At 36.8% G+C, this 12,581-nt stretch overlaps 1 protein-coding gene across 2 annotated transcripts in view; it reads right to left on the bottom strand.

The window, feature by feature from the left end:
- Nucleotides 1–12,581, bottom strand: part of LOC101743197 (sodium-independent sulfate anion transporter) — a 53,714-nt gene that overhangs the window by 25,441 nt on the left and 15,692 nt on the right. For both annotated transcript variants that reach the window (XM_021352172.3, XM_021352173.3), the window contains exons 3-4: nucleotides 3,190–3,385; nucleotides 935–1,155 (exon numbers count right to left, since the gene is read on the bottom strand). In XM_021352172.3, coding sequence (XP_021207847.2) covers nucleotides 935–1,155; nucleotides 3,190–3,385 — 417 coding nt within the window. The remainder of the gene's footprint in view (nucleotides 1–934; nucleotides 1,156–3,189; nucleotides 3,386–12,581) is intronic.

Below are 12,581 nucleotides of genomic sequence, written 5' to 3' on the forward strand. Positions count from 1 at the left end.
AAACAATTGAATCTCATAGCCTCGTAAAAAAAATTCTTAGTCACCAATATCCATCTAAGAAATTTAGAAGATCCTACATTATATCATAGATATATTATAGATAGATAGATTTAGAAAAACTTCTGAAGTAAATTAGCCCATTGTTTTTAAATCGCATATCGTTCAGATTGAATTAATTATGAAATAATCAAGAGCTGATTTTAATTGAAAAAATTATCACTCACGTTCCGTTTTAATAATAATAATTTCGGAAAAAGCACACTATGTGGCGATAGCTATCACTGAACATAATATATTTGACAGATGCCTTAATCTCGCTAACGAAATTTTCAACATAAGTTTACATATACACAAGTTCCAAACAACAACACTAGGACTGTCGGTCTACCGAGCAATTTCACTGGCTGGATGGAAAATCTTCCCTTAGTCGTTACATCGCAAAACTGCAGTATTTCATATGAGTTTTTGTCAAAGTAGAAGATTTTTAACAGTATTTTCTTACATTTAGTTACGCTAGATACGCAATCTTAAAGATTAGGTTTTTCTCTGTTTAAATTACCCAGCATTACAGATTGTTCATAACAGGAAAAAATCATATGTAATGATACCTAGAAAAATTACTTCGGTAATCGCTTAACCCAAGAATAAGGTTCGAGAACAATTCATAACGAAAGGAATCATTTCAGAAATAGGCAGCAGGGCAGTAATTACTAGTGACATTTCATCAAACTAATATTATAAACGCATTCAGTAGTAAATTCAGGAAGAAAAAGTTATAGTATATTCCTAATTTTCATTATTCAAGCCACATTATACTTACAGCATTTGATATAAACAAAATGAACGTCTAACCCGTGTTTTAATGAAATTTCAAATTTAAATTATAAGTAATAAATTTAAAAAAAAAAAAATTAATTCAAAATATAATTCTCACCTTCATTCCCATCAGCACAATGCAGCAGAATAAGCTGAGTAATGTGTCCTGCATCCTCGTTTCTCCAATATGAACAAAGAGTTCCTTCCAAGTCGATATGAAGGTCTCTGCGCTGAACTTCAATCCTAACAAGCCTTTAATTTGGGATGAAGCTATAGTGATGGCAGCTGCCGACGTGAAACCTGACACTACCGGTAGGGAGACGAACTCCACTAAGAACCCTGAAAGTGTTTACGTATAAAATTAAATACGTTAAAAACAATTGCTTTGATGCAATTTCGAAAAGGGCACATGTCGCATATTTTGTCAAATACGTTTTTTCATATACATGTAGTTTTGAGGCTTACCTACACCCATTTTATAATAATTCCAGTAATTTTCAATTGCTAATTAACACTAAAATATATCTCAAAAGTTAATATTGTAAATTTTACACTGCTTTAGAAAATAATTAGTTTTTTTCATTTCCTGAACATTTTACATTTTCAGAGATGTGTCCTTTTCGAAATTGCATATTCAATTGCTTTGACGCATGAATAAGGATTCATATTTTTAATATGCTTTTATAAGCTTCAGACTTATGTACGTTAGTATGTAACGGAATCTTTGAACATGATTTTGACCCCCTTCAAAACGTCGGATTAACTCGAAATTTGGTATATTTATTAAGGACCGATGACGATACAATATTAAAAAAAAATGAAATTCAACTAAAAAATGAAAAATAAATAATAGTTTAAAAAAAATTAACAAAATACGCTTTTATAGAAAATCCAAATAAAAAATAGAAAATAAATTTGAATTAAAAATAGTGTAAAAAAAAAAGATTTTATTGTAACAAAAAGCGTGGGGTGTATCGTATCAGTAGTTATAAATATTTTATGAACAGATATGAGTAGAAGGGTTATTTTGATAATATCCTGAAAAGTACCCCGCGCTATTTTTACTTGGATTTTCTTTAAAAGCGTATTTTGTTAGTTTTTTTAAACTATTGTTTATTTAATTGCATTTCTAGACAGATGAGCAGGTCCACGTGAAGCTGATAGGTTAGCGTCTTACTTCAGAGAACTCTCCTCAAACCTCGTACCATAGCACTCGAGAAACGTAGGGGAGTTTATTTCAGAGCTGAACGGCGCGTAGCAAAAAGCATATCTGGTAATGTATTCATATCTGGTAATACATTAAGATTAACGTCAATCCCATTAAGAAAATAATCTCAGCCAACCAATTTCAGAATAAATAAACGTTCTATCGTTCGATGCATATAGGATTAGCTTTGACGTTTAAAAAAAGAATGTCCTAAAACTAGGACCAACTTTAAAGTAAAGGATTGGTTTTTTATTTTATATTATTATTATTAAAAAAAATATGTATTGTCTTCGTCATGTTCAAATTTTCAAAACAACGTCCAGTCCTTCATAAAGTTTTTGAAAATTAAGTTGAATCATTACGTAACATAGATAGTTAAACAGATATAGGTCAAAGTAATCGAGGATTATTCAAGAACAAGTATGCACATTCACATAGAGAATACTTGATACGTTTCACAAAGACTACGACAGGATACTGAAAATAGACATCGCGGTAACCGCTCAACAATCAAGGCGACCAAAAGGCGCTTGCCAATTTAGCAACACCTTGTCTACTTATCTAGTGCAATAAAGAAATTAAAAAGCTATCAGTGAAAACTATTTCTAGATGGCAAAGATATAAATTACTAACTAATTTAGGTTGTTAGTAGTTGAAGTCGTCGTGGCCTAACCGATAAGACGTCCGGTGCATTCGTGTTGAGCGATGCACCGGTGTTCGAATCTCAGGCGGGTACCAATTTTTCTAATGAAATACGTACTCAACAAATTTTCACGATTGATTTCCACGGTGAAGGAATAACATCGTGTAATAAAAATCAAACCCGCAAAAAATATAATTTGCGTAATTACTGGTGGTACGGACCTCTTGTGAGTCCGCACGGGTAGGCACTACCGCCCCGTCTATTTCTGCCGTGAAGCAGTAATGCGTTTCGGTTTGAAGGGTGGGGCAGCCGTTGTAACTATACTTGAGACCTTAGAACTTATATCTCAAGGTGGGGGGCGCATTTACGTCGTAGATGTCTATGGGCTCCAGTAACCACTTAACACCAGGTGGGCTGTGAGCTCGTCCACCCATCTAAGCAATAAAAAATATTAAAAAAATACAAATAATTTTATATCCAAACACACGAATCTGAATTATGTAGAAGATTGTTGATGTCTCACCCAGCTGTGCGAATCCAGCGAATAGCTGAACTATTCCGGCAATGAAACATAGTAGCACGGCGAAGTCGGCGTTAGTGCCGCTTGTGTAAGTGAAGGTGAGAAGTGACAGTAACGCCGTCGGTCCAATGTTGATCTGAGGGCATGTGCCCATGATCGCGTAAACGAATCCACCCACGAAAGACGCGTACAGGCCATACTATAAAATAAAATATTACATCATTAAACTAACGTGACTAATGTGAAATATAAGATAAAAAAAATTAGGTGTCCATTTCTACAGTTACGTGATGCAATTTTGACCTCATGTCTTAAAGTTACTAAAGAGATTACTTCCGGTAACGACTTGACGTCACGCGAACTGTGAAACCATTAGCGCATCTGTGCCTAACAAGATTGCCAAATAAGTTTAACACAGATAGTATACCTTTTGAAAAATATTTTGCCATTAAATAAATTCGACACAAAACGTACCGTGCAGTCTTACAAGCAGGAACTCTGATAGCTAACAGATTGGAGCAATAACGACACTCGCTCACCATTTACGATAGGTATTCTTAATAAAAATGATGCTTATGACTACTTTACATTTATTATTTCTGAATAACATCAAAAAGAGATTCTTTAGATGGATAGTGAATGAAATTAAACAAAAAAAGTAATGGAAGTATTTACAATAAATAGCATAAATAAACGTCCTAAACTCAATCATAGCTAATATTTTCATTCAGCAATCCTAAAAACATGATAACCCAACCATATACTCAAATGGAAGTTAGAAAAGAAAGCAAATAATCACGTAACATAATCAATTTGAACCTTAATAAAAAACACTAAAAGTGTTTTGACTATCGAACCCAAAAAAAATCGCGATCTGTACACACGGTACACGTGTATTATTTATTACGTATTAAGACAAGAAATACACGGATGTCATCCTTTTTTTGTTACAACGTATCATATTTACTTAAAACTAGTTGGAATAACTTGTCGACGCTTTAAGTGTCGAATTAAACTGAAGAACGTAAAGGGGTTTTCCCGCGTAAAATACACTGTCACTTCTGTGTGCTTAATGCGAGTTTTTAACGTTCCCGATAGCGTAAAAGTTAACTCTAACTCTAACGTTAACTAGTGGCGCTATTCCAACTCCATACAAATTTGAGTTAAATTTTACACAATCGAGAACATTAAGAAACTCGCACTGAGCATGGATTTGTGTGTAATTTGTCCTCGAAGGGCTCGACCTGTCTATGAATTTAGATCGATTTTTTTTATTACCCTTCTGACTACAAGACGATCATAAGACTCTTCTGATGGTAAGTGATTACCGTCACTCTTGAGCGTCAGCAATGCCAGGGCAGAGCCAAGCCGCTGCATTACTGTAAGTCCTGTTCTCAAGCCTCATTTGAAGAACGGCATGTCATAATTGGAAAACATCGAGGAGGGGACTTCCATCGAATGTCGGATGATACGTGAAGAAAAAGATCTCTGGTGACGTAATGTGAATAAACGCAGCGGCTCTATGTACTCTGCACCGATGGCGAGCGTTGCAATACTAAAAACGAGATGATAGGATCATCTCATACAATTCCTCAGAACACTACCCGTGGAACATTAGGTACAAAATACAAAACGAAGACACTTCATAGACCCAAATATTCCAAACGATCCGTCAGAATGGGATTATGAACAATCCGAACAGCTCCTCTTCTGTAAGGAGTCAAATAAAAGTAGCTGGTATTTCGGAGGCTCGCCCAATAGGTGGGAGTAGTACTCAACGCGAGTCTAAACTTGTTTTTGGTAAAGTTAAGTCTTAAAGTATTATCGCTTTGCTCTGTTCAGGACTACCAGCTCTTTTATGCCAACTTGGCTTTACCCTCCTAATGACTCCAATATTAGACATCGCTCGAATCGTCGACACAAAAAAATCAATTACTAGAGGAAGGTTGTAGGGATACTCTTTGAAATTGCGCCGCGATGCCAACCTGTCTCTCTAGTCGGCTGAAATGAACTAAATTCAATTCACTGCATTCGGAGACTCGCCCCAGAGAGTTTTCCACCTCAGATACAAGTTTTGATTGTCTGTTCTGCATTACGATTCGAGAGACACTGTGCTAACCGATATATCGCGCATCCCCTGGGCTGTCATCCGCATAGCAATGCATAGCATATCATTGATATACAGGATGGAAAACGTACCAAAAATTATAATTTGCGTAATTACTGGTGGTAGGACCTCATGTGAGTCCGCACGGCTAGGTACCACCACCCCGCCTATTTCTGCGATGAAGCAGTAATGCGTTTCAGTTTGAAGGGTGGGGCAGCCGTTTAACTATACTAAGACCTTAAAACTTATATCTCAAAGTGGGTGGCGCATTTACGATGTAAATGTCTATGGACTCCAATAACCACTTAACACCAGGTGGGCTGTGAGCTCGTCCACCCAACTAAGCAATAAAAAATAAATAAATAAATTACTACAATAACATTGAATTCGAAAAACTGCAATCATGTAAGACTAATGACCACAAAGATGACTTCAGGAAGCCGTAGAAAAATAAACAATAAGAGTTCTTATTAATTTGACTTTCTAGAATACAGATTATGAATGAATGGAAACGCTTGTAAAAAATATTTCATTATTATGAGGCTGTAATTTATCTTGCTTTATTGACGATTAAATCAACGCGGAAAATATAGCCCAGGAACTCGATCATTTGATCAATGTTACTTACTGTTAATGTCTGTATTATTCAATTCAATAACATACAAAAATTTTCTACATCTGGTATTAAGAATTTTTGATTAATATTTCTCAAAAATTATCTAATAACAAGTAATTGGTTAGTGATAGTTTGATAAGAGTATCTTGTGCACTTATTAAAACATCCACATAATATACCTACATGAGCACATGCATAACACATACATATCATCATTGTATAGTAGAAATAATTATGTACCACAATGTTGTGATAACATTCTGGGTCTAATGGTTAACACGCCCGGTTTTGCTATGATGCGACTTAGTCAGTTTCCTAGTCATTTAATCAGGTATTACTTTTATTAGTAACTAGCGACCCGCCCTCGCTTCGCTTCGGAAACATTAAAACACACATGAAACCAAAAAAAAAAATAAAAAAAAAATTAAAAAAAGTAGCCTATGTTCATCAGGGACAATGTCGGCTTCTAATGGAAAAATAATTTTTCAAATCGGTCCAGTAGTTTCGGAGCCTATTCGAAACAAACAAACAAACAAATCTTTCCTCTTTATAATATTAAGTATAGAATACGAGCGTATAGAAAATCACGAATGACTTCTTAATTGGGATTAACTTACGTAATTTGGTATTGATGGTAAGAAGTATAGTGATCCTTGACTGTTAGACACTTCTACCGTTTTGACTTCATCACTGGGGGATCCGTACAGGGATACCCGGTCGAGTGGGGTAACCAACTTGGTTATGTCGGAAGACACTACTACCCAGCCTTTTGATGCAAAGTATTACTTGGGAAGGAATTGTTTCCATTCTCGAGTTTACCAATTTTAAACAATGAAAAATGAAATTAAGTATATTTCTCTGCAATTGATTAAACTATGAAATTGAATCTTCAATCAATGAAATTTCAATATCATATTGGATGAACCCAACAAGCAAATACAGCAGTTTTATTTCGCTTCTCAATCTTCATAAAGTTTCTTCTGATTAATGAATAAAGTAACTTATTGATCAATAAGTTTCTATTATTTAAAAATATTTAAACCTGATTAAAACTAAATTAAATGGCTTCACTTCTCATGCGAGGAATGCTCCGGCTACAAGACAGGCTGCGATATGGACATGAATTTATGGTTTAAGGGTTCAGTCGTTACAAAATACAATTGAAACTTCGTTTTTATCTCTCTTTTTTCAAACCGGTCCGCTAAATTACTGCTAAATTATATTATTATAAAATTGTTCTTATTTATATATATATATTTTTTTATTGCTATGATGGTTGGACGAGCTCACAGCCCACCTGATGTTAAGTGGTTACTGGAGCCCATAGACATCTACAACGTATATGAGCCACCCACCTCGAGATATAAGTTCTAAGGTCTCAGTATAGTTACAACGGTTACCCCACCCTTCGAACCGAAACGCATTACTGCTTCACGGCGGAAATAGGCGGGGTGGTCGTACCTACCCGTGCGGACTCCCAAGAGGTCCTACCACCAGTGATTATGCAAATTATAATTTTGCAGGTTTGATTTTTATTACACGATGTTATTCCTTCACCTACATACATATATACTATAGTTCTCTCTCGTTAATTACAAAAATACACCACAAACGTTTCACAACATTACAAGGTTTTGTTTTCGTTTCATTGTACGAATAAAAGTGAATATCACGAACAAGAGGTGATCCCTTTAAAGTAAGAGTACTGTAGAGAACAATAGTGTAGGTACATGCTTCTATGGCACTCTTGTTGTAAACGTTTGAATTTCCGTCGGAAATGGGTTCGGCTAATGTTTTTGTTTTCGTCGCTTTAGGTACATTGTAGCGGCTTGCGAATTGTCTGATACAACGTTCTGTGTTTGTAAATCGACTATTAAAACAGTCATTTTGAGTAGATTAAACACGTAGCGGCGACATTTTTTGATGATTCCAAAGGTTATGGAGTCGACACATTATTATAATTATTTTTATTTTTAAATATTTTAACTTTGTGTAATAATGAGGCAATTTTTTAATACTAAAAATACCAATGTATATTATGTTACATTCGGAAAAACTAAGATTAATTTTAAATACACATATTCTCAAACCACAAGTCCTTAGCTTGTGACAATCGTGCAAGTATGTAAAATATGAATACTGCAGACACATTCCGGACAGAACTACAGTCTTCGTTGACTATATGGACCTACTTCAAGTAAACATATAAATACAAGATTGCTCAGTAACGGATGTCTTCAATTTAACAAATACGAACTCGAGTACATGACTACACTAAGAGATCACAAATTGCTTCTTTTTTTATTTATTGCTTAGATGGGTGGACGAGCTCACAGCCCCCCTGGTGTTAAGCGGTTACTGGAGCCCATAGACATCCACAACGTAAATGCACCACCCACCTTGAGATATAAGTTCTAAGGTCTCAAGTATAGTTACAACGGCTGCCCCACCCTTCAAACCGAAACGCATTACTGCTTCACGGCAGAAATAGGCAGGGTGGTGGTACCCACCCGCGCGGACTTACAAGAGGTCCTACCACCAGTAAAAAACGCTACGACAAAACAAAACAAAAATTAACTCTATGCGTGACTTTGACTTGTTTCATTGAAACACTAATTCTCATTTCTAAAACAGCTTAAGTCTTAAGGAAACTTTACACAGATAACCTGTTCCGAATAATGTTTAGTATCACATTAATTTATTTCAATTGAAGCAAGAATACAGACAATTTGAGGAAAAAGAAAACGGACTGTGGTAAAACCGTGTCATATAGTGGCAAATATAAAATGTTTACTGGTTTCATTCGAGCTGACTATAAACTAAATAGTTAAACAAGTTTTATTTTTCATAAAAAAAAAGTTACAACGGCTGTCCCACCCTTCAAACCGAAACGCATTACTGCTTCACGGCAGAAATAGGCAGGGCGGTGGTACCCACCCGCGCGGACTCACAAGAGGTCCTACCACCAGTAATTACGCAAATTATAATTTTGCGGGTTTCATTTATATTACACGATATTATTCCTTCACCGTGGAAATCAATCGAGAACATTTGTTGAGTACGTATTTCATCAGAAAAATTGGTACCCGCCTGAGATTCGAACACCGGTGCATCGCTCAACACGAATGCACCGGACGTCTTATCCGTTAGGCCACGACGCCTTCCAAAAATTTAACTCTATATTTAACTCTTATAACGTCTAACTTTGGGAATATACAAAGACTACATCCCATTCTATTATTACCATACCTTATACCTTTAAAAATATATAAAATACCGCGGCTTGGCAGACAACGCAATCAGCTTAGGCTAAGCTGATTGAGCTAGAGATTTAATATTTTGGGAAGATATTATCTGGGCCCAATAGAAGTATAAATAAAAGCTTACGGAATTAGTAAGTGTAAGGTGAAAGGAATTGATATTATTTTCACATTTAAAAGTGGTGATTAATTTTAAATAACGCATCAATATAATGTTTATAAATATATACATAAGATATGTACATAACATAATTAAAAGTAAAAAAATAAGTAACACTTTTTTCATTATTTCGCATTTCAAATTAAACGCCCATAATTAATAATATTAAATGAACAACATTTTTTTCCGAATCTAAATTTTTTTTCCTCATTCATTCTTAATTATAGGTAGTAGGCAAAAAATACCTTTAAAAAAATATAAGTACGGACATACATATGGTAATTAGTGTTATTCGTTTATTTCCAGTAGGTTGAAATAGGTTATTCTAATTCTTGTCAAATATTATACAAGCTCCCGAAATAGAATGATGAAGAAAATATCTTCACAGCCGACGCATTATAGTATCACATCACCATCATAAGCCCACAGCTGTCCACTACTGGACATAAACCACTCGTGATTTGAAAATGGATGGGGAGAGTCTAAAATCGGGCGTAGTTTTTTTTGTTACATAGACGACAATTGGACGTGCTCACGGGTCACGCGTCACCTGATATTGAATATCAGTACTCAAAGATATCATAATGTATGCCAGGTACTTTGAGGTATACTTTTATATAATTACACTCCGTGTTAAGAGAAGTCACGAGGACTTGTCTCTCGAGAGTCGATGTCTCCGTTACTTATTGTATTTGAAAATTCTAAATTTTAGTGTAAATATTAATAATAATAAATTACAATTCATGGAACGTAAAACGAATGAAGTAAAAGTTACAGTAAGAAAGTTACTCCATAGTAGTGGTGGTAGGACCTCATGTGAGTCCGCACGGGTAGGTACTACCACCCCACCTATTTCTGCCGTGAAGCAGTAATGCGTTTCGGCTTGAAGGGTGGGGCAGCCGTTGTGACTATACTGAGAACTTAGAACTTATATCTCAAGGTGGGTGGCGCATTTGCTTTGTAAATGTCTATGGGCTCCAGTAACCACTTAATACCAGGTTGGCTGTGAACTCGTCCACCCATCTAAGCAATAAAAATAAATAAATAAATAAATGACACATTGCAATGGATATACTATTGCAGATATAACTCAAGGAGGGGTGACGTCAGACTAGCGGTCGGTCATACAACTCATGATAAGCCCTATGCAGCATGATAAGAAGACATGCGGTATAAGAGCAAGAAGAAGTTACTCATTGTGGCTCTTAGTGGGTCGCGTTTCCGATCCGGTGGTAGATTCTGTGAAGCACTGCTCTTGTTGGGGCCAGTGTTAGCAACACTCCCGGTTTGAGCCCCGTGAGCTCACCTACACGTTAAGAAGAAGCTGAAATAGCCTCTCAAGGCTATCAGCATAGGTAGGAAAAAAATAATTGTGGCTCTTAACTCCAGGTAAACGACTCAGTCGTTTTGTCGATATTTCACAGGGAATTACGAATGGCACCGCCATTGTTGCAGACATTCTAATTGTTCGTATACAATATAATAATTTACCACAAATATAACATTTAACAAATTATATTGTTCTTATATTAACAGAATATTTGCATTGACAAAAGTTAATTTTCCGTGACTGAATGTTTTAAAAAACGAAACAATGTTTTCATTTTAAACGACATAAAAACGTGTTTTATCTTTTAAGGTCAAGTTTGGATCGTTTCAGGGAAGCTTTAGATATTACAGAATAGTATAAACTGACGATTGATTGCCTACATTTGCTCACATTTTTCCTGTGGGTATTCATTTTCATTTTATGCAATAACATTGTGGAAATCATCCATGAGCATGTATTAGCTACATATTTCCTTTTCACAAATTGGTACATGTCTGCGGGCTTTGTTAGTCTGGTAAAATTGACATAATTGTTTCGCTCGATAAAAATACACCGAGCGTTCTTTAGGCCATGTCAATTACTGTATTACTGCTAAATGCTTTTAAATTGAAATTAGAATTGTTACAATACAATAGTAATTATTTGTAAATAGGTAAGCAGCCCCTAGCATTACTTGATATTTATGAGCTAACCATACATCATCAAATGGGCTGTATGCTCGTCTACCTATTTAGGTAATAAAAAATCAGGCGTGCAATTCTGACGCGGTAGAAATTTACCTTTTAGATGTATATTATCTCATTCTCTTGCAGGCCGAATCGTAAATATAAATGTTTTTCTCTTATTTCACTTTTTCGTTTCATCTCAAGTTTCAAACGATAACAGCGCTAAAGAAGTTTTCACATCAAAAGATTTTACTATTGTAAAATAGATAATAATGAATGTCAGCTTGTAATATTGAACGATGTTTATTTTTACATAAACTATGCACACACGTATATTTTACCGGTTTAGATAAAAAAATAGAGTAGTTTCTTAACCTCAGGGACGGTTTGGCCATAATACAATCAACGTAATATAGCTGATGGAGGGAATGGATGTTTTAAGCTTGATACCAGAATAAGCAGTAGTCACCACAGTGGAGCACAGACGATTTTACTAGTATTTAACATAAATCGCTAACAATTACTTTAGGATTGTTTCAGCCCCACCGAACGTAGTTCCGCCTTGTCGTGGCGGTGGGGCTTAAGCGTGCGTCCCTAAAATCGCGTGCAGAGAAATCTGTGTGGACGCCGCGACCAAGAGAACTGCACCCAGCTCTCCTTGGCCGCTTTTGCGTTCCGCGGGGGCTGCCTTGAGAGAGAGCGAGGGACCCTCTCCCCACGCCCTTTGCACCGCCAAAGGGTGTTATTCTGAGGATGAGGGGTTGGCTCTCGGGAGCCTGATGAGCCGGCAGCACTTTTGTGTCTTCCGGCTGCGGGTTGCCATGTCCCCGGCTTCGGCTACAGGGGAAAGCCTTCCAGATATGGGAGGTACCGGCTCGCCGGCGTGGCCCCGCACTGCGCTGTGGGCGGCGGACAGGCTTCGGCCACCGCCGGCCAAACCGTAAACCCCAGTCATGGGGAACGGGGGCTCCTGCCTTTACTGGTCGGAGCCACGAGGATGCAAACCTCTTCAAAAATGCCCCAATCCCAAGCTCGACACCGGGCGATGGGATGTATGGCTGGAGGGTTTCCAGTCCCGAGGGTGTCATTGATCCCAGGGGACCAAACCCCTGGTTAATAAAAAAGGAACACATGAATATGGCCAATTGTGTAAAGTTAGTACCCCAGGAGGGTACCGCCCGCGAGTCGGGCGGAGAATCCCTCCGTGCTTCCACCCCAGTGGAAGCACGCTGCCCCACGTATTCTGGGGGGGGCAAC

This window comes from Bombyx mori, chromosome 17 (genome assembly GCF_030269925.1).
Source record: "Bombyx mori chromosome 17, ASM3026992v2".
In the NCBI taxonomy this organism is placed as follows: Eukaryota; Metazoa; Arthropoda; class Insecta; order Lepidoptera; family Bombycidae; genus Bombyx; species Bombyx mori.